At 39.2% G+C, this 22,920-nt stretch overlaps 1 protein-coding gene and 1 long non-coding RNA gene across 6 annotated transcripts in view; one reads left to right on the plus strand and one right to left on the minus strand.

The window, feature by feature from the left end:
• The window catches only part of LOC148186916 (uncharacterized), a 64,911-nt gene extending 58,802 nt beyond the window's left edge, over positions 1–6,109 (plus strand). Inside the window, exon 3 of the long non-coding RNA XR_015779220.1 lies at positions 5,970–6,109. This is a non-coding gene — a long non-coding RNA (uncharacterized LOC148186916). The remainder of the gene's footprint in view (positions 1–5,969) is intronic.
• The window catches only part of col12a1b (collagen, type XII, alpha 1b), a 145,472-nt gene that overhangs the window by 4,326 nt on the left and 118,226 nt on the right, over positions 1–22,920 (minus strand). For all 5 annotated transcript variants that reach the window (XM_088089736.1, XM_042503437.2, XM_042503436.2 and 2 more), the window contains 14 exons: positions 20,334–20,492; positions 18,638–18,715; positions 15,181–15,267; positions 12,898–12,951; positions 12,414–12,509; positions 10,060–10,113; positions 7,894–7,947; positions 7,739–7,792; positions 7,282–7,353; positions 7,144–7,179; positions 6,282–6,348; positions 5,982–6,167; positions 3,240–3,308; positions 779–949 (listed from right to left, as the gene is read on the minus strand). In XM_088089736.1, coding sequence (XP_087945862.1) covers positions 779–949; positions 3,240–3,308; positions 5,982–6,167; positions 6,282–6,348; positions 7,144–7,179; positions 7,282–7,353; positions 7,739–7,792; positions 7,894–7,947; positions 10,060–10,113; positions 12,414–12,509; positions 12,898–12,951; positions 15,181–15,267; positions 18,638–18,715; positions 20,334–20,492 — 1,237 coding nt within the window. The remainder of the gene's footprint in view (positions 1–778; positions 950–3,239; positions 3,309–5,981; positions 6,168–6,281; positions 6,349–7,143; positions 7,180–7,281; positions 7,354–7,738; positions 7,793–7,893; positions 7,948–10,059; positions 10,114–12,413; positions 12,510–12,897; positions 12,952–15,180; positions 15,268–18,637; positions 18,716–20,333; positions 20,493–22,920) is intronic.

A 22,920-nucleotide genomic window follows, 5' to 3' on the forward strand; every position in this document is an offset into this window, starting at 1 on the left:
CTGGACTCTGAGACGCGATCGCTGACTGCTAATTTGGAGCTTTGACGACCAGAGAAGACTGCATCAAAATAATGACTTCTGCTCTGATCTGAATATGACATTAAATGGCAGAGTATACTGAATTATAATAATTCAGGCATTTAAAAAAAATATTTAAAATAGTAAAATGAAAAACTGTGATACTTAAGTGAATCGTTTCTTCCCCCACCCATGTTTCGAATGCGGATTATCTCTGGATTATTTATGTCCAGTAGATTGATTATTCCATTTTTAGCCTAGTTTAGCACAATGAGTGGAAGCAGGTAAAAACTGCTAGCCTCGCTCCATCCAGAGGATGGATTTATTTAACAGGTTTTATTCTGAATACTCGTACCAATGCCTGAGTTTTGGTATTGACACTCAAAAATCCAGAAGCAATAGTTCAGTAACTTTTCCTATACGAGATAATGATTTAAATAAGGATCTTATCAAGATTCAACAGACACATTTATGTCAATACCAATGATATCAGATAGCTTTGGAGCTGTCTGAAGATATACTTTTTCTTTTTTGACAGAGCTAGGCTAGCAGTTTCCTCTTGCTTCAAGTCATTGTCCTAAGCTAGGCTGAAAACGTCCTGGACCCATGTTCTCATTCGGTTCGCTGACAGAAAATAAGTGTCTCTCTCAAAATGTTGGAGTGTCCCAAATTTAAAAGTCCACCGGCTGATTGTAATTATTAGCAATATGTTATTTTATAAAACCAGGCTAATGCGTCTCGTGCAGTTGTTGATACGTACCTCCATATCCCTGCCCGTTGTAAGGAATACCGACACACTGAGAAGAATCGCAGTACCCAGGAGGTCCAGGAGGCCCACGAACTCCAGGATATCCTGGACGTCCGGGGGGACCACGAGGTCCGGCAGAGCCCGCAGGGCCCGGAGATCCTGTTCTGCTTTCTCCTGGTGGGCCTGGCAGGAAATTACAATGAGTTTCAGAAAGTCCATTTCTCAGTGTTGCTAGAAGAATCTTTTGTCACGTATTCTAACACAGGAAGGGGCAGACTTGTGATCGATAGATTCTCAGCTAAATTCCCACAGGTCTTTGTTGAACAGGGACACAAATAATCCTTTTTTCATAACCATTATTTTTATCCCATGCTGTGCTAAACGTTCTCTCAGCAGTGTGTCACAACATCATGCTACCTTTTTGTTTTTTTATGCGCAGAATGATGCTGAAATTTAAAAGGTAAAAATGGAAATCTGATGTACTTCTGTGTAGGTTTTTAGTTCAGCAGCATTTTATCAAATCATTATAGTTTGCTAAAATACTATACTATGACTTTATGACATTTTACGACACGTTATACTACAAAATTATTCATGACTGTGCCAATTTAGGGAGTGAGCATATATGTAAGGGCTACACAAGAAAAGTGCTCGTGTAAATTTTCCATTGATCCACAAAATTAAACTGGAGAGCTGACTTTAGCTAACAGCACTAGCATTGATGACTGGATCCTAATTCCTGCAAAACTCTCACGGTGCTACTAGTTGCTATGCATCCTGGAGCTTTCTACAAGTTATCAATCCTAATGTGACAGACGCATGTTAAGGGCCACAGTTTGATGCAGTAGCCTAGTAATTTTATTAAATGTAAGCTATGGAAAGTCTAAGTATTGAAATGGACTGTATATGATTAAAATATCATGTACACATTTCATGTTCAATTCATGTCGAGGGGCTGTTCAGACTGGTTGTGCGGGCTGCCAGTGGCCCACAGACTGCACTTTGAGAAACCCTGTGTCAAGTGATTCTCCTTCATGTTAAAGAGCACAGTAAACATTTAATAATAACTCCTTATTGTCAAGATTCATTCAAATATTATTACATTCTTGTACAGCTACCCAATGTAAAAACCCCAGGGGGTGTTTTATGATTTTTGATAAAGCCGATAATTATGGCTCAGTGTCAAATTCCAGCTGGAAACAATAATTTTTTGAAAACTGTTGCAACTGCTGCTGACAGTCGCGGGCACAACATTTAGAACACAGAAATGAAAAACTGAACTATGAGAGGGAAAAAAAAGGAGTCTGCTGATCCTTTTTCCCTCTCTGCGTTATGTCTAGACACGGACAAGGCCGGCTTGGAAAGTCTCCCTGACGGCCTGTCTCCTTCTGGTTGTCCCCAGCATGTGTTGTGAATGAATGACTCACTGCTGTCCACTTCCTCTTTTTCCAGGACCTTTCCCTCTCTGCTCCCTCTCTGCTCACACTGTTTCCACAACTTGACCTTGTTTGCTTCAGACTGGATTGTGGCTCGACTGTAGTCGGGGTGCTGGGTTACAGCGGGACTGGATTGATGTGTGATTAGTGGGGCTGCTCTCAGGCTCCGGGCAGGATGACATCATGATTTTGTGGTTGCTGTTAGAGCTGACGAGCTGCAGCTTCAGAGTTTTGTATTCTAAAAGTTTTTGTCCGAGGATGTTGGTTCAAATTATGGCAAATTGCAATGGGAAAATGTACATCTTTAATTCCAGTGTTGTCACTTGAAGGTGCTTTCAGACTCTAATGTGTTTTGATCATCTGGTTTGGGCCTAATATTTTTTGTGATATTCGTCGGCTAAACTTCCAGATATATGTCATGTTACAATTTCCTCTGTTTTTAATCTGTTTTGAATTATAAACCACTCCAATTAGGAATACCGTTGGGACAAACAAATCTGTTTGTCGATCAATAAAACAATAATCAGCAACCTGTTTGGTTACTAATTAATGTGAAATATTATTTTTGAAAGTTATTTTGTCCACAATAGAGACAGAACGCAACACAAAAACTACAACTGGCGCCACAGTGTGTAACTGAGCTCTGACAAAGTGCCTGTAGCAAGATACTGCTGAGAAGTTCAGTTTTTCACTTTGGCAGCTTGTGAAAATGTTATGGATTCCTTATCATGTTAGTGGTGCATCTTTAGGTAATTTTATGTTGTTTGCTAGATATTAATGACACAGAGCTACCATCATGCAATATAAAGTCAACAGAGAGTGATGAATTGTTTTCCCCCTGGAGGGGATGGGACTTAATTCATTCTCTCTCTTCAGTCAGCAGTAGAAGCCAAGTGTTGTAAAATGTAGCTAATAATGATTTTCAGTCTGTATTTTGAATCTTTTTTCCCAAGTGAAACCAAACATTAAGTTGGCTCATGAACCAGGCAATGTGATGTGAGCGGCACGTCAATCAAGAGGAGATTATAGTCACATACCAGCAGGTCCTCTTGGTCCTTTCTGTCCGACTCCTGACGGTCCTCGTTCGCCTTTCTCTCCAGCAGGACCTGAAGGAAACACAGGTGAAAGGTCACAAAACTTCAGTTAAGTTATCTATTAATGATGAGGATTTGGCTTTGATGTAAAACATAAAACTTGGAAAGAATTAAGCCGTTTATAACAATATTAATTCTGTTACAGCACACTGGCATACAGCGAGAAAACATCAATACATTTTCTATACTCTCTGTATGAGTCAGTCAGCCTCTATTGTTATCAAATTCTAAAACCAGTTTGAGCTGCTCTGTATGAAAAATCACTTAAAAGTGTTATTACAGAGTTTTATCTTTTTTGATGAAAGATTTCCATGGTTTTTGCTTATGTACTCCAGCACAGAGTATTAGAAATATGACTACAAGGTTAAACTTTTGACTCTAATTGGAGGATGTTTACATCCACATCAGATGAACTGCAGAGCTACGGCCTTTTATTACATAGTCGGAGTTATGGCTATGTTTTTGGGGTAAAGAGGAATAAACAAAGTAATGATGTGTAACACTTAGTGTCAAATCTTGTTGCAGTCAGCAGTAGACTTTTTATATTATGATATAAAAAGCCTGCTCTCCAGCTCTTCAGCTCCAGCATCACTTCCTGCTGGATTTAGGGATTTATTTGCCTTCAGCAGGGAAACACCTGTTGCCTTGTCAGTACGTTAAGCATTATTTGGACTCTGACTCATTTAGTTTTATACAAACACTTTTTACTCATCATAAATGTAAACACCCTAGAATTAAAGCTGAAGCACCTCATTGTTTCCTTTCCTATTCAAAGTGCTGGAGTTCAAACAATTAAGACAGATCTTAAAGCTCTCTGACTCTAAGTGTAAGATGTGGATGCATGTTTACTGCAGCTGGCAACAGTCATTTGTTCTTACTGTCGTCCTGTAAACACAGTGATGGGTCTCTAGTGGAATAAGTGATATAAGTACCAGAGGAGGAAAACATCCCTCAGCTTCTCTACAGTGTGTTAATACTGTTCTGTAAGGGCTGCCACTTCTATTACGCCTCAACTTGTAGTGTGAGAAACTTGACGTGAAGTTACGGGCAGATTTTTTTCTGAAATATTTCATGTTTATTCTTCTGTTATGGAGAAATATTCAGACTGTAGAGGAGATTGTTGCAAAGATTTACTGATAAAGCTTTGTTCGTATCTTCTGGTGTTTTTTTTTAATGAACTTGCTGCAGTGTAAACATGGACTCTAAGAAGTGCATGTAGCCTCTGGGTGTGAAAAGTCAAGCTGGTGTGAAAGGGTCAGAAACCCTTTCACACCAGCTTGACTCTATGATGGCCACCAGAGGGCGACTCCACTGGTGCCTGAATGATTTTTTGGTCTCAGTTGCTACTTTCAAGTCTTCTTTAACATAGTATGATGTTCATTTAGTAAATCTTGGAGTAAAGAGAGGACAAAGCAGGGTATGCTTTAGGGTGTGGCTACATTGTGATTCATAAGTTGCTAACATAGCAACATGTCAATCAAGATAGAGGCGTCGCAATGGGTATTTATAGAAGTGTATTCATTTAAATAACCATCAAATCTTAAATAATAAGCTGTTAATTCTTTCACTTAAGTACATCTGACTTTAAGACTGTTTTTTGTTAGCCAAAATTAGCATCCCAATTAATAACAGGAATTACGGATGCTCCTTGCTAATCAAGGTAGCTAGTGCGAGTGTTGTTACGAGCAACTTATAGAGGTGAGCATGTATAGTGTCCACTTGCTTTGGTAAGCTCCACCCTCTCATCCAAATATGGTCACTTCTGGCTCCAAATGATGATGACTATGGAAAAAATTCTAAACTCGAGGCTTCAAAATGGTAGTCCACAAAACAATGGGTGACATCACGATGGCTATGTCTACTTCAATACAGTCTATGGCTATATGTCCACATAGTTCTTCAACCTGAATGCCAGCGTCTTTTTTCAATTGCTTCTAAAGAGGACAGGGCGTACGCGGGCACATGAAGGTGCCTCGGGAAAAAGCACCAGTATCAGGCTGTAAACATGTTTATATCTGCTGTAAAGTTGGGAATTTAATATGGGGGTCTATGGGGATTTACTGTGTTTTGGAGCCAGCCTCAACTGGCCATTAGAGGAACTGCAGTTTTTGGCACTTCATTTTTCAGCCTCAGTTGTTGCCACTTGAAACTATCATGAGTGCATTTATATGGACATGATTAACCCGTTTGTGATCAGGTTTTTAGAATATCCCACTTATGTGTTTGAGCATGTAAATAGCATACTCTATTTATGAGAAACCTGAATATGCTAGCTGGAGTATTCTTAAAGAAACTGGTATGTACATGGGGAATGTGATTAACCCGATTTCTCTGTGCTCATGTAAACACCATATTCCGTATATGATCAGAAAAGGCCTAACAAACAGGTTAATCAATATGGTGTAACCATACTCACTGACAGAAAAGCCCATTTGTGGGAGCAGATCAGCGGGACACTGAATTGTGCTGGTGAGTGTTGTGCTTCTGTTGTTGTTTTGAAAGTAGCCCACACTGATATGAAGGGCTCCTCTGCGCCTTCACAGTGGGGTTTTTTTGCCATAGAAAAGAGCTATATAGACACACGCCCTATCAGTGTAAAAAACCACTGTGCTTCATTTTACAAATCATCATCGTTCTTTAACTGTGTTTAAGTACAATCTCTCTGTGTTTCAGATCGTGTCCTACCTCTCTCTCCCTGCTGGCCTGGAGAACCTGGACTTCCAGGGAAACCGTTACTTCCTGCGGCGCCAGGCTCTCCGCGGGGTCCCTGTCTTCCTGTTTGTCCGGGTGGCCCTGGAGGGCCAGGGTTATTGCTGCGGTACATGCCGTTGGGGATCTGGTTCAGCAATGTGTTGACACGGCTCATTTGTGCTGCAACAACAGAGGAGAAAAGGGAACAGAGCAGTGAGTGGCAGACTCGCTGTACCATGAACGACTGTTTGGAGTCTGGCTGCTTCACGGTGCCACAAACATTTCCACACTTACAGCTCACTAGCTGCTCGCACACTTGTCTGGCAATGGCTCGCATCATGTTCTGAGGAGCAAAGTCACCCTGGGGACAAAGAGGAAGGAGTTAAGATGTAGCATTTCATAGCAAATTTCTGTTTTCACAAAGTGTTGGCTGAGGCTTATGAGAAAATTGTTTCCTTGACTTTAAATATGACGCTCTTCTGATGTTTGTTTCCTTCCCTTTGATCATTTCTGCTGCTTTTCCATTACATAGTTTTCCTGGTTTCTTTGTGTAATTATCTGTCTTCATATCTATCTTCGTTTTTGTCATACACTTTGTTGTGGAGCGTCATGTGTTTTTAAACCTCCAAAACGCCAAATGTAAACTGCATTTCCCATGAACACTTGCATAAAAACACTTTCAGAAGCTCTGAGATTTGTCCTGTCAGACATTTCCTTGTGAGAAATTTCCTTTTTGATTAAGCAAAGATCCTTTCTTGAGATCTGATGTTCTCTGCTTTCATTGTGACGTAAATGAATTTATCCTCTTAGAGACAAATGCAGCACAAACCTGCTGTCCCAATGAGTTACTTTGTTTAATGCTGAGTCCCAAAATTGTACTTTCTTGAATCTGCTGAACCCATCTTGTTTTAACATATTAAAACTCTTTTTCTAGATTCATAAAACACAAAAGATTGCACTGGGATCAACTGAAAATGCCCCGACACATGCGCAATATCTTGTCTTCAAAGATATTTATGTCTAAATTACTTGGTAGGAGGGATGTTTTCTTGCAGTGAAGTGTTGTCAAATAATTAATCTTACTTGGGATTATAGCTAGACATATGAAGATTTTAAACTTTAAAAGGTGTTCCAAATAAATTATAGATTTACTTACTCTCTCTCCCTTGTCTCCCTTTGGACCGATGGCACCCTAAAAACAAACAACAGAAATTCAGAACAGTTTAGTTGTCATGAAACCATTTAAACTAACTGGCTGTCCATCCAAAGCTGACATGACAGTAAGGACACTTACAGGACTGCCAGTGTTTCCGGGGTTTCCTGGTTTTCCTGCAGCGCCTGATGCTCCAGGAGATCCTGGAGGTCCCTGTAAGAAAACACAGAAAAGAACCATCGGGTAAGAAGACAAAACAAGAGCTTGGATGTAACAGTTATCACATAAACAAATAAAAAAGACTTTTCTATGAAAATATTGAAGGATTAAGAAACATTGCTACGAGCACAAAGGCCTTCATAGATCTTGACAATTATTTGATTAATTGTAAGCCTTTTTTGTGATCAGAAAATTCAAGTTTAATCACACCATGAGCCTGTTAAATCTGTGTGGGAAATATATATGAGTCATGTTTCCTCCTCTAAAAACTAATGCCAGTTTGTCCTTGAGCAAGGCACTTAAATACTTAATTGCTTCAGCTGGGTTTATTGGGCCTCACTGACTGGCCCTACATGTGTTAAACAATTAAAACTCTTACCATGGGCCCTGGAGGGCCTCTGGGTCCTGCCGGTCCATCCTTTCCTTGAGGGCCCTGGAAATCAAGATCAAGAATGAGAACCTGAACCGATGCTATTCATGTTTAAAGGATTCAGAGAGCATGGTTGCCATTAAAACCAGCCGGTCTGTACTCACTCTGACTCCAGCTGGTCCGATCGGGCCAACAGCACCGGCAGGACCAGGTGAACCCTGCAAACACACAAGCAAACAAATCAAAGCTTCTAGAGGTCACCTTTGCTCCGATCGGACATTCAAACCGGGTCGATTCAGCGCCGGATTTCTGCGCGTCGAACAGTAAAAGTCCTTTTTTTACGCTCATTTGCTCAGAAACCGTGCTCACCACTTTTATTACCAATCCTCTCAGGTCTTTGATGCCTCGGCATAAGATTTACAGGGAACATAATATATTCCAGATCTGTTTTATTGGCCATTATAAACCAGGACCCGCGTGGTCTGCAAGCCATTAAATGCATGTTGCTATAGCATCTGCTCCAACATGGTCACCTGCAGCCTGCCTGCTCCATCAGCACCATCCACGTGGGGTTTCCCTCAGTGGGTTTGTTTGAGTAAAGAGCTGAATAGTCAGTCTTACTCATGACTCCACAGCGTGCAGCTCCGCGGGGAGGGAGAAGGCTGTGATGAGTGCTGATGATGGAGAGCTCACAGGTTTGATGAAGCGTGGCCTTCTGCTGACTAAAAAACATGGAGTCTGGTCACACCGTGGAAGTATTAAACGATGGATGGAGTATTCAAGCAGGGCTTCCCATCCATTCCAGTGAGAGCTGTCTACATGTCTATTTGTCATACTTCGAACTGATCATCAGACTAATAATAATCATATCATCTTTTGTTTCCAACTGGCTGACTGCATAAGGACATCAATTAAAGCAAAAAAATACTGTTGCACAAAGGCAAATGGTTTTTTAAATTTCACACACAAACAAATAATGTTTATTTTCACAGACATTGTAATGTACATCTGATCGATCAATCACTGTCTGAGATGAGCTAAATCAAACATATCTAGTTATTAATGTCATCCAAAGTGATGGTTAATACAAAATTTTAAGTGAATTTTACCTGTGGTATCAAAAATTGGTATTTTTCAAGTTATGGCAAAGCAGTTAGAAATTCCAGAGAAACCCCAAATATAAATTTTCAAAATTACATTTGACAAGACAGATGTTTTACCTCCGCCTCTACCGCAGTTCTGCTTGAGAAATCTCTGCAATAAAAACTGACAGCTCATAGAAAGAAGACTCTCTTTCTCCTACATCCACGTTAAGACAAAAAGCTTTACTCTGCAATAAAGTGGAGACTCTTAAAATCCACTAATGCAAAATTCTGAAAGCTTAAAAAAACAAACCACTTCAGAGGTCAAAAGAGGGCACAGGAGCGACGAGTGTTCACTTACAACTGTGCCAATAAACAGATAATGAAACCTCTCCACAAAGGGATTTTTTAATGTTCCTCCAGCATTTCTGTATTTTATATTTCTTATGAGCTCAATCTAAGCTTAATCTTATCTAATCTTAAATGTGACCTCACACTGTGATGGAGGAGACTGGTCTGGCCAAATCAGGGTCAACTGTGTGTTTCTGTCTACTTGCAAAAAACATTTGTTTTAATAATTATGATTAAAAATAAGATTAGTTTAAGGTTACTTATGATAATTCCAACTTCTCTGAATGATGCTTCAGTATTCATGAGTATTTCAAGTAAAAGGATGAAACTGACTTTTATTACTGGCCACCCCATAAAATGTCCGTATTTAAGGCTTCCTTCCAGGAAAATATCGAAATGCTACCTGATCTTTGTCACTAAATATCTCAGACACACAGAGACAGTCTCATCCTGTCACAGGTCGAAGGGTGATTCAAACCTTCAACACCGACCCACCATATTCTTCACTTTCAGGCACACATTTGCTTTATGAGCTTAGGTGTCGTTTTTTTTTCTCCTTCCATTACCTAGAAACCCCACGTTGGACCGCAGCTCCACATTTATTCCCAGATAAAACAACTTGCATTAAGAGGAGGATGTAGCAGCTGACTGCGGGCCAACACTTAACCAGCGCTGTTAATCATGTTGACTTGTTTTTGGCTCTTGCTCCGCAGAAATTTAATTTAAAAGTAATATTCAGAAACCTGCCGCAGAGAGCCGTACTCCCTCTTTGTTCTCTGAACCCTCCCCAGCTGGAGATCTGTCAGAGTACGACCAGATGCCAGACTAGTAGTCAATCTGTGAATTATAACCCCTGTTTCCTGTTTAAAACCTTATTTCAGAGAGAGCTGCACTTACTTTCTGTCCAGGTAAGCCAGAGTCACCTGGGTCTCCCTTTGGTCCTGGGCGGCCCTGAGGGCAGAAAACAACAACATGGATGAACATCATGGAGAGCAGTGATACAACAATAACATGACACTTAGCAGAAGTTATTCTGTCTGAACATTAACAAATATAGATGAAGCTGTGATATTTAGATTTATTGATCTGTCTTTAGAGGTGGAAGAAGAGTTCAGATCATCTCCTACTGACCATGGCCCCATTTCCACCTGATATTGACATGTGATCTGTTTCTCAATATCTTTTATTTCATGCCTTGTTGGATTTTATTTAATTGTAGTGCTGATTTGTCTTAATTCACTTTTTCCTTTGTAACACTGTTTTGAAAGGCTACATAAATAAAGTTTATCATTATTTGCATGAGGACAAACACATGTTAATGCAGATGTAAATGCATTCAGAACACATTTATTCAGGCAGACCACATCTGGAAGTGGTCTACTGTTTTACACCTGGTATTAACATGTGATCTACATCTGGTTAATGATATTCAGTCCACAGGTGTTTGCATTTACACCTGGTGTTAATACGCATTCATAATATCTCCGTTCTGCCTGAATCGTGATCAGATATCAATATGTAAATAACTGAGTTAGACAGGAACTAGTCAACAAACACTGTATGTCACAGGCCAAGGGAAGCTTTGGAGGGGTGTTTAATTCAATTATAAATCACTTCTGCGAGGGAAGACTTGCTTACTCCTGCAAGCACTCCAAGTGTTTGCTGTCCTCGCTTAACCCTTGGAAACCCGGATCCGTGACATCACTTTTCTTGTGCTACTTTCAGACGCCTTTCACAAGTATTTAAACCTTCATCCCTGAGCAAACTGGTGTGATTTCTTTCCGATCCATACGAAAAAAGGCAATAAGCAACTTGGTTGAACTGTTCCACAAACTGCAAGAAACGAGTAAATTTGGAAAATTATTTTACAAATTAGGATAAAATACCTAGGACAAGAAGAAAAAAACATGGATAAACTATATTTATAAATATCAAAATTTATATGTAAAATACTTTACAGAATTATATAATTTTTAAGTCTTGTTTGCCTTGTTTGTTTTTTAGTTTTTATTATCTGATTTATTTTCAGGTCATTTTCTTGTAGTTTTTACTAATTTGTTGCTTCTTTTTGGGTCATTTTTTTCATTGTGTTCTTCCTTGATTTTTGACAGAAATCAAACCAACTGGTTCAGGCTTTATAGGGTTAAGCTAGGAGAAATAAGTGTAAATAAGTGATTTTTTTTTTTTTTTTACAACAGGGCATGATTCTGTTTCTTGTGGTCAACTGTGCACTGCCTCCTGCTGCCTTCTTAAACCGCCCCTCAAAAAGGAATATGGATTCCTGGGTGCAGGCTAACGTAAGGTAAAAAAGATCCACATAAAACATACAGATAAGCCCTTCCTTTGCAAATATATACAGCAACATCACCACTGATGATACTTGAGGGACAGCTACCACATGAAGAACTCCCACTGAGTACAAACACGCTTTTCGATTGGCTTGATTTCCTTTTTAACCAAAAGATGGTTTTTGAGGATGCAGAAAACCAGCCTATATCAGTCATGTGTCCTTGACCTGAGATGCACCATAGTTGTTTACAAGTCTGATAACTCCACCTACTTAATCAGTACACTGAGCTCCAATCACAATGCAGACAGAATGAATGATAACAAGAGCACTCATTAGCACCTGTTGCAAATGCAAAGGGTCTCTTATCAGTCGTCATTATTCAGATACCGATCTCATAAAACCCCAGCTGGAAATGGGCTCTTTATGTTGCAGTGCAAGCTTTCAATTTGGATGGATGGTCAGGTTATGAATGTAATTTTTGTGGTATTTTAAGTTGTAATGCTTTTGTTTAGTAACTATAGCTGTTAAATATCTGTAGTGGAGTTAAGAGTAGAAAGTGGAGTACAGACATGTAAGGACAGACTTGAGTGCTTATACTTAGTTAATATTTCCTGGAGAGAGAACGGGGGAACATTTTAGTTTAATCTGGGTACATCTCATCTCAAGAGATCGAAATCCAAATGGTGATTTATGAATTCACTGATATTAAGGTTTCAGGTCTTTTTGGTATCACCTCTTTCCCTCAGACAAGGAGGAATGTGAGTCTGTGCCACAGATACTCCCCAGCTTGTAAATTCCCTTCATAATAAATCGCCAAATAATCCCCACTCCAGTGTGCCGAGGATTTATGTTTAGCTGCTGAAAAGGCATCACAAGAAGTGTGTGTGTGTGTGTGTGTGTGTGTGTGTGTGTGTGTGTGTGTGTGTGTGTGTGTTTGTGTCAGGTGTGTTTATACACTCACAGCCTCTCCTGGAATTGACAGCCCGCTGGGTCCTTGAGGGCCAGGCAGACCCATGGGCCCGGGTGGTCCATTATCTCCACGCGGGCCGATAGGTCCCTGTGAAATAGAGCAAAAAGGTCGGATAAGAAACATTTACACAGAGGAGGAATTTGTTGTTGATATCTTCTCGTCCCAGTAATAGTTTAATACTGTTGCAATCTGTGGAAAAGACCAACAGGAGGTGAGGAATGCTGCAGCACGGATCGAACCGAACCTCCCCTTCATATCAGGGGGAAAAAGCAAAAACACTCATTCAATAAGTGGAATCAGATGTGTTCAGCCTCTTCAAAGCTTTTGTACTTTAAACAATCTCTTGTTTTCAGCGAGAGCTGATAGCTGAAGAGTATGATCCAGCTTAGCGCAAACCGTCAGGGATTTTCTTTTCTTTAGCATATAACAGGTGAAGCATCAGCCCTGGAAGATGACAGATCTTAAATGTACTTACAACAGGACCAGCCTCTCCTCTTTCACCTCGGGGACCTTTGCTGCCGGGGGCACCCTGAGGAGGACCAACATTTGAATGTCAACACAACAAAGACCAAAGGTTCATCTATAGCCAGCTTAGCTGGCGCTAAACTGGCTTAAAGATGGGACTTAAAGATGGAATACAAATCCTCCTTAAATCCCCTTGAAACTTGGTTTCAAGCCTAAAGTATCTACATTTATTCAAATGTTCTTGATAAGTAATCAAGTCACAAATATTATTTGTCAAGATTTAACGAAAACGTCTCAAAAACATCAGTTGATCTGCATTATCAGGACTGTTTGGGTTTAGTTTAATAAGATTTGATTGACAGTGACAAAAAATTGTTTGGCAGAACATTGTGTGTCTATGCAGAATCCCATAACTCTCAGTAAGAAGCTGTAAGAACAACATGTCTTTTATTCTTAAGTTTAGTCTTAATATCAAAATTCAAAATTCAAATCAAAATTTTTGGTTGGGATTTTAAGTGTGAGTGTTACAAGGCTACCTTGTGTTAAGGATATAAGATTTCTTCATTTACATAAAGGAAAACAGGCAGTATTGTTATCTTCTGGGCAATAGCGCACAGTCATTGTTGGCCCATTAAAAGTGTTTTTGGCACTGCCGGTTCAGATTGTTATAAATGTCTGATGAAATTATGGAAAGGATCCCTATAAAGAAATAAAACATTTTTCTTTAAATTTAAGCTTTATCCAGTCTGTTTCAAACAGACAAAGAAAAAAAAATCTTTTTTAAGTCTTTTGTAGGGATTCTTTCCTAAATGCTGTCAGACACTTATAATAATCTGAGCCTGTCAGTGGCAAAAAAGAAGAACTAATAGTGGGTGTAAATAACAGTTTTGCTGCTGCCCTACAGATCACATTGCAGCCTGTTTTGTGGCTGCCGACTGCAGCACACTCGCTTAATACTGGACCAACTTAAACAGTTGTTCCCATTAGACACAAAAACTATGGTCCAGGTTCAAAATGCGTTAAGTTACCCTTGACGGCTATAAAATGGTAAGACTGATGATATTCTTTATTTTACTTACTCTTTACAAATCCCATAAAAAAAGAGTAATAACACTAGTCTTATCTATATGTACTTCAATGCAGTCAGAGAGGACGAGGAGACGCTGGAGGATTATCCTTCAAATGTCAGTCAGTGTGGCCCCTCGTCATGCTGCACCACAGTTTACCTGCTCCCTCCTCTTTAAAGATTTTATGAGGCATTGCAAAGAGGTTTCTCAGGGTTAATGTGCTTCAGGGTGCAATATTCTACCTTGTACAGACATACAGAGTATAAATAACCATAAATAACCAGACAAGGGAGAGATTTTGCTGATGTATACACAGTAACAGCACAATGGAAAAATGTTCCATTATACATAAAAACCCTTCAGAATGTTTCATCCCTAAACTTAGAGGGGAACTGAATACCAAAAAGCACGAAAGGCCCTCTACAAGTGTAGCACATCAGAATCTCAAAAATGTCAGCAGTCGACTTGCATTGTGGGTAATGTAGGCACCAGGCATGACTAGGAATAAGAATGTGTTGAATAAAAAAGGCAATGTCTCTAGTTCTCCAGTACTCTTTAAAGAATATTTTTTTCAAACTACTAATTCTAATATCAAGAACGGACCTTTACATTCAACTGTCGCACTACTTTAAATACTTATAATAATACTAAATACTAGTTGTGCCATTCTTACTTCTACTGCTTAACCTATTCATTCCAGTGTGATCCAACTATGCCACTATTACCATTAGTAATGCTAGTACTTCATCTACTACTAATGCTACTGATGTCACTATCAATACTAATTCTACTACTTACACTAACAGCAACAAATACTGCTTCCAGCTCTTGTTTGACTACACTTTTGTTGTTTTTGTTGCCTAAACCTAACTACATATGGGACACAGGATGTCTTTGGTGTCGTCCACCATCCACTTAAACCTAAGATTCATTGTTGTATGAGCATGCAGCTCTTCCTAGATTGTAAATGTTCCTTGAAAACATAATCTAGGCAGTAATAAAGTTTACTACAAAAGTTAGTTGGGAAAAAAAACAAAAAACATTTAGTGTTTGAATATCATTTCTAGAGTTGAAACAAGGTGGGGGAAATACACACAGTCTCCAAAATGGAAATACTCAGTTTAAGTAGTGGAAATTTTCACAGACCTCCAGTCTCTAAAGTACAGGTTATTGATCATGTTTTTATGTTGTTTTTGGCCAGACAGACTAATTGAGGTGACTCTTACCATTGGCCCCTGAGTTCCTGGCACCCCGGTGCCCGCTGAGGTACAGCTGCAGGAGTTTGGAAGAGACGGACACTTGAGCTCATCTCTCTGGTGGAGAAGGAAAAGGACAATTCAACAGTCAGGTACAACAGCAACAGGTCACAACATTAACACATTCACGGACATAAAACTGTGAGTGAACGTCTTATAAAAAGTGTTAAGCATATCTACAGCATTCCCGCTCAAAGAATCCTTAAAAAACATTATGAACTAGTGTAACACAGAACTAAAAGTTTGTCCGTGTTTGCCCTTGACAAATATTTTCCAGTGCCCGTCACTCCAGAGGTAAACAGTTTAGACGACATTTCTGTAGGTTGAACTCTTGCACAAGACAAAGAGCAGAGCCAAGACTGGGATCTGACAATTTTTGGAGTTGCTCCACCAATAGACACTACCAGCAAAAAATCTGTGGGCACAGTGACAGCACCCTGGGTGATTTTCCAGTGGAAGGTAGTACATTTTCTGCTTCACAAATTTCAGCAAGACGTAAAATTAAGCTTTTGTGAAAGTAAACTTCAAGGAGACAGATTTGGAATCTGAAAACTCCAGATTTCAGATGGAATCTGAAGAGGAGGACATTCAAGGACACTGCAGCTAGCAGAGATGGATACTGTATGAAGGTAGACGGAAAATGTCTTGTCAAATATCCAGAACTGTTAACAGCAGCTCTTTTCAAATTAAGAGCTATGAATGTCACTTAAATCTGATGTTGTAACATTATTTCATTGCCCGAGAGTGAAAGTTCATTACTGGCATGATTTTGTGACACTAGATGATGAGTTTCTGTGTGTGTGTGTGTGTGTGTATGTGTGTGTGTGTCTGTGCTGTATTCATCTGCAGTTTAGCCTCTGACAACTGGCCACGTTCAGTCTTGTTTGGAGTAGTTTGTTAGTTTTATTCTTCGCTCAAAACCAGCACATTAACTAACAAGATATTAGCTTTGTTGTACTTAGTCGTATTAAATATAGTGAATATTTTTAAACAGTCTCAACTTTGTTGTGATAACTTCACTGAAGTGTAAACACAATTTTCCTCAGGGAGAGATGTCTGTAAAATTTACATATACAAATGTTCATTTACTAAAAATTAAGTTTGTGTTTTCTGGATTTTAATAGATTTTAAACAAATACTGACACAAACTTATCATTAGGATTTTACATTTTAACTCTAGACCTTATTTCTTTGCCCAACGCTCCTCTTACACACAGCAATATGAATATTATTGATAATTACCTATGTCTTTATTTCATATTCTCTTAACAAGTGGAAGTAATTACTCATCAGCTAAATGCCTGGAAAGTACTCATAAATTAAACAGACAGTCAAACTTGTTTTGTAGATTTATCATCTTATTCCGGATATTTATTTCCACTCATGCTGTTGGGGCGTATATTTCCACTGAATCCACACTGATCGCCTCAGTTTGCATCATTTAATAATTGTCAGCAGAAAAGCCCAATCAAACAGCTGTCTTTGCTCTGCAGCAATTGAGATAATAATCCAGCGGAGTTGAATCCTATTCAAAAAACTTTTGGACGCCCAACTTGCAGACGTGCTGCGCTCAGACAAAGCTTTATTTGTTCCGCCGTCTCCAGAGATCTCTGCTGGGACAGAAGTGAGAAAGCTTCACATTGAGAAAGGCCAGAGTCCAGCCACTAAACAACAGCATGCACTGTGCTGCGTTTAAAAATCTCATACTGTCGCTGCTGCTGATGGCCAAATATTTAACAGCATGCAAACAAATCTCTCTTTTTCAGCCTCGCAGCGGTCTTGAGAAACACCAGACTTTTTTGAGTTCATGAGAGAGGGATGATGAAGACAGTTTTCTACATTGCTGTTAATGCGTTGTTCATGCTTGTGCGGTATGCATGTATTATGTTCTCTGTGGCCTACAGATTATTTCCAAAGTCTAATAAACTTTTTTATTTTCTTTCAATTCAAGCTGCCGTACATCAGTGCCCCACAATACAATCTCTACACTCTTTCCTACACAACAATAACTTCATTGTAGGCCGCAGGGTTCTGTGAATAATACACCAAACATATACTTTTCCTCTTACCTGTAGTGTTATTTATCAATCTACATTGTCTTGGTGTGAGTTTCCGAATGTTGTAGATATCAGTCGCAAAAATGTCTGACTTGTCTCCAATATAATGGAATGAGATGACACTTGTCAACAAATTTTAAAAACTCAACAGTAATGTCGCTTACCAGCAATTGTGACCCGCTTACTCAAGATAATCCCAAATGAGTAGATGCTGCGTTTTACTGATAAAATTCCTACTGTAATTGTGTGCTCCTGATTCGGTGTTAAAAACTGACTTAACAGATTCTTTATGGACCTTGTTTCTTGCAGATCTTAGTACTGAAGTTGTTGAGTACAGTTTAATCATAATGTTACCATGACGAACTGGAATGATGGCCAAAAAATTTTCTGAAGAAATTGATAACCATCTAAATCTTGGGTCAGATGTATGAATATCAGCAGTTTTTTCTGCATCCTGAAACCCACTTTATGTTTTATCTCACGCCCTTGTGAACTTTCATCAGATGTATCAGCTGGCTGACACCTCTAAATATCATGTATACTCTGTTTATTTTTCTCTTTGATTCAAGCCCTTTCTGATTCTGATTATATGCTGCTCTGAGCTTTTGATCTGCTGCTGAGTCTGGAAAAAAAAAACAACTGTAAAGAAAATCAAGGACACAATCCGACTGGTGAGAGCTGTTTGGACCTGCAGCTGGCTGTTACAGTACAAACAAACTCATCTGCTCTTTAACTGTCAGGAGGCTGTAATTACGTCTGCTCTTTACTGCAACTAAAATGTATCATTAAAACATTTTTGCATTGTCCTTAAGTCTGGATACTTTTAACCAAAAAATGTTGAGGAAAACCAGGTGGCCTGATAGTCTTCTATAAGATGATCAGTTAACACACCCAAGATGCTCCACAGATGTAAAACAAACAGGAAAAAATCCCCCTATACACAAACAGATGTGAGTTTTTAGAGATTTGGGGGCGTTTCTTTAGGTTTAGAGCATCTCTGAGCGCAGAAATAATCACCGGATGGAGAGACTCAAATAAAATCTGCCTCATCATATTAAGATGACCAAACTTCAGCCACAAGCAAATGACTAATCAGACCTTAAATTCCACATACTCCTTTTGTGTTAGTTTGCCAGTAATTTTTGTTTCGGGCTGAATCCAAAATGATATTAGGAAAAGATATTTAGTCTAGAGGCCAAGAACTCCATCAGCCATTTCTATATTTTGTAAACCAAATAGATGTAACGAACAAATGAGATGCTCCTTACAACAACTTGATTATCTGGAAGCTGAAGCTACAGCCAAAGACTGACCACCGTTCATGTGAAGCATGTTAAGTCAAAAAGGCTCCGTGTCCGTGTTTCCCTTACCATAGACGGAAGGTCACAACATCTGTCCCTGCTGGTCCAGCCCAAGCTGCAGACAATATCGAACATCTGGAGCTGGAACTGTTGAGTGGGGAGAAGAAAAAAAAAAAGAAAACATGAAAATGGTGTTGTGGTACATGTGTCTCTGATACGCCCTTCACAGCTCCCAGAAGACAAACAGAAAGACAGCAGAGAATGCAGCACAGCCGAGTCCCATCAGCCCCCAGAAACACAGGAAACGTCTCATATTGCTGCCATGTTGACGGTTTAACGTACAGTACATGTTCATTTTAATATCCGTTTTAATTGACCTCAATCCATGGTTCTGTTACACATCCCTCCTAGCTACATGCTGATGTTATGAAACACTGATCTGTGTTCAGTTTCAAACATCAACTAATGTTACAGTGAGCTGGGAAGGAGTTTGAGGATGTAACAAGAAAATCATGTCTTCATGTGTTCCTTTAGATATAGTATAAAGGCCTTTGCACACTGAGTCCTTTTTTTTTATATGCATTTTTAAAATCCATCCAATCTTGCACACTGAGTCTAATGCATTTTACTGTCCTATTTGTTGAATAAATTCCCAATACGAGACAAAATTAAAAGATACATTTGCTCCATTGCTTCTCTCCACTGGAGTTACCTAACTGGCTGTCACCACTGTCTCCTGTGTCTTGCATTTGGCACTGCAGAGACCTGACAGGGCTGAGCTGTCCTGCCTCAATAAATAAATAAATAAACAAATAAATAAACAAATAAATAAACAAATAAATTGAGGCTATTCCAAAAAATGTAATGACGGATGAAAATTTGGTATGTTATTGACACCTTTGGTTGTATTTTTAGACACACAACAATTTCAGTCAAAAAACATAGACACAGTGTGCCAAGGCCTTAAATCATACTTTTTTTTCATAAATATAAAATGTTGACTTGGGTCAAACATGTAGCGAATATTAGCTAATGTTAGTAAATTTAGCAAGACACTGCTTTGAGTCGGCCACTGAGTCAGCTCAATAATCTTAGGGAATCAAAGATAACAAGATTTTATCACAATACCAACACAACAAGAAACAACAGCAGGATGTATATAATTAGAAAACATATTTGGATCTCTCCTGATTTTAATTTCTGATAAACTGATAAACATGCTTCTGTGATGTTTTTCCTTATTTTCTAAACTATCTGGTTCTTCTACAAATGTCATTGAGAGCAGTGACGTTTTATCACCTCATAGTTTTGTCAAACTTAAAACAGTTATTTACAGTTATAAATATTTTTTCAGCATTCAGAAATTACAGCTACAATGAGGCCTTGACAACAGGATGACCCATACTGGCAAAGTTTGTTTTTTTTTAAGCCTCTCTGGAGATATTATAGCATATAGCATTTAACTGACTTGCATTTTCTTAAATGTGTGTAAATAGTTTGCTTTAATTTTTTTTTTTGCCCCAAACCACAACTGATTGCTGAGCCCAGTCACTGCATTTACTTCAAAGGTTCAGCTCTTGTGGTTTTGCTCGGATAAAATCTGACATCTTTGCATTACATCTAATTCTTGTTCTTGTTTGGGGTTTTTGTAGTATTTGCCAAAAAGCCAAACATAATCCTCCTTGGGGCTTTAACAGTTTAAAATGCATTCAAAACCCATGTAAATTTACAGTTGAATCTTTTCCTTCCTCCTGAGTTCACTTACAGTTGCTGATTCTCCTTTTGAGCCGATGGACTTGGACATTTTGCCCAGAACCTGGTAGCCATCGCTGGTTGTGGTCCCAGCCTCCTTGATCTCCTTTTCAGCCACTTCTTGGCAGTCGATGTTGAGTTTGACGCCGGTGGGTGAAACCAGGATATGGAGCTTCAGAGAGAAAGAGAAAGAGAGAAGAAAAAGGAAAGTAGATTTTATTGGCACATTCTTTGTTCTACGACCAAGTCTTGTGTCTGGTTTTTATCCTGATGGCCTGCAAATTATTAGGTTATGCTGAGTGTGTCGGTGGAGCTGGAGCTCAAGGGAGGACGTGCTCCACTGCCTCAGCTTGGTTGTGTTTATGAAAATACTGTTGGAATGTAAGAGAGGAAAACCAGCACATATTTCTATTCATTCAGAAGAAAATGTGCTTCGTCAGAGATGCTGCAAATAGAAGGAAATTAAAGTTTGGATCAAATGCTAGATTGTATAGAAATTCATATGTTGCTTTGAACTCCTGTCTGTTGTTATGAGTAATCAAGGAAATTAGAATGAAATAAACATAACTTCTTCAACTTGTTGGTCATTTTGTTATCGTGTGCTCTTGTTTAAAATTGCCAAATACCCTAAAACTGCACCTTTTATCGCCCTTGCTGTGTCTTCCTATAAAACAGAGCATTTATTGAGATCGATGAAGAAACATTATATCTGCTGATGCCAAGTACTGATCGATGCTCTCATTGTAAAAAAAATTAATTTCTGGCTAATGCTACTTCATGTACAACTTCTCCACTATATGCAGCAAGAAATGCTCAATTTTATTTTTAGGTAACGTGTTTCATGCTGCTGAAACGGTTTTCGGTGCTGCAGTAATCTGTGGCCTCATGTTACCTTCCATAAAAATGATTCAAATAAATTTCACTCAGTGAGTTTTACAGATTTTGGTTTCAGGAACAAGAGAGCACTGATATGGATTCAGTACTTAGCACTGGCAGATACTTTGAGTTGAAGTATTGAGTTAGATACTTTCTTCAAATTTCTATTTTATTACACATTTTCATAAAGTTCTACAACTTTCTTCACATTACAGTTCGCTGAACAGATGGTGTAGTATAAGCAGTGCATTTACACATCTTAAGTAGTTCACTACAGCTGAACATGTGAAGCAAGAAAGAAAACTATTTACTGTTCGTCAAGACATGGCTGACACCTGATCTACTTAATAAGTCAGTATAAGGGCCTGACTTAAGCACTTCTACATCCCAGCGGCTTTATTTCAACATTTCCAGCTTCTTGAGTAAAGAAGCTCATCTATTCTGGCATCCTTGCTCAGCCATATCACACGGATTCCCCCCAAAAAACAGTTTAAGCTGGAAATGCATCAAATTTTTGGAAACCAAACTCCTTCCTTTTCATCTCATTGGTAGTCACACTAAGGTATCATACAGTGCGTCCACTCTTAACTGTGAAATAACTGAGGCAGCAGTGGATTTATCTCGGTTATACAAACACAGCACCACAGTGCTTCTTACTCAGATCTCTCTGGCCACATCTCCTCATGATGTCATTTTGTGGTAAACCTTAACAACAACTTTTCCTCAAAGCCGTTTAGAATGAGTCCAGCTGTGAGGAGGGAAAATGTTGATTTACAAAGCCACGGGCCGGCCCGTTGGCAGCTCTGGCAGCCACAGCTCCCTGCTTTTGGTCAGTCAGCTTCCACGGAAATGCAGAGGCATGTTTAACAGACCACGGAGAGCAGACGCTGCTCGCGGAAACACTAAGACGTCCAAGAAAGAAGCACACGGGCATTTCCATTTACACTTTTAAGATGTCAGGCTTTTATCAGACGCTCAGCAGCTTTCAAGAAGTCAGCAGGTACTGATGGAGCTTTAGTGTGTTGCTCTCAACACTTTAATGCTACTCACTTGTCTGTGTGAGTTTACGGGATATGCTTTTCCAATAACAGCACTGATACAGTCATATTGAATCTGCCAATATTTAAATGCGATCAGGTCTATGCCAAAAGTGTTTCACTCAGATTTTTATTCTCGTCAGACTGGAAAATCCTATTTGATTCAGAGGAAACTCTGATAAATTGTTCCTGTAAAACTTGAACTAAAAAAAGGACCTGATTACATCTTCACCCATTCATGCAGATATCTGCAGGCTCTGTTTGAGTTACGGGTTGTTACAGAAGGATGTTTATATAAGAAAAGATGAAAGTGGCCAAATAGTGCTGACATAGCTCTCAGTGTAGATGGAAAGTCATCTTTAACCTCAGGTCAGTGGGACAGTAGGAAAAGTTTCAAGCAGTCTTTCTCCTGAATGTTTGTCTGCAGCCAATCTGAAGCTCTGGCACAAGAGTGAGGTAAAGTATAGTAATGTAGAAAAAAAAAGCGCATAGTTTCAAATCTCTAAAGAGAGAAAGTAAAAGAGCATCATTTATCCATCACTCTGTCTCTCTCTCACCAACTTGGCACTAGGAATGTCCTAATCAGGGATGGGACGATATTAGATTATATCGCACTAAAAGAACACTCAAAATCAGTCGATCACTGTGAACTTCCTTTATCAGGACAATCATGAAACAGGCTGCATA

Source organism: Plectropomus leopardus, chromosome 16 (assembly GCF_026936395.1).
Source record: "Plectropomus leopardus strain MGB_pleo_1.0 chromosome 16, ASM2693639v1, whole genome shotgun sequence".
Taxonomy (NCBI): Eukaryota; Metazoa; Chordata; class Actinopteri; order Perciformes; family Serranidae; genus Plectropomus; species Plectropomus leopardus.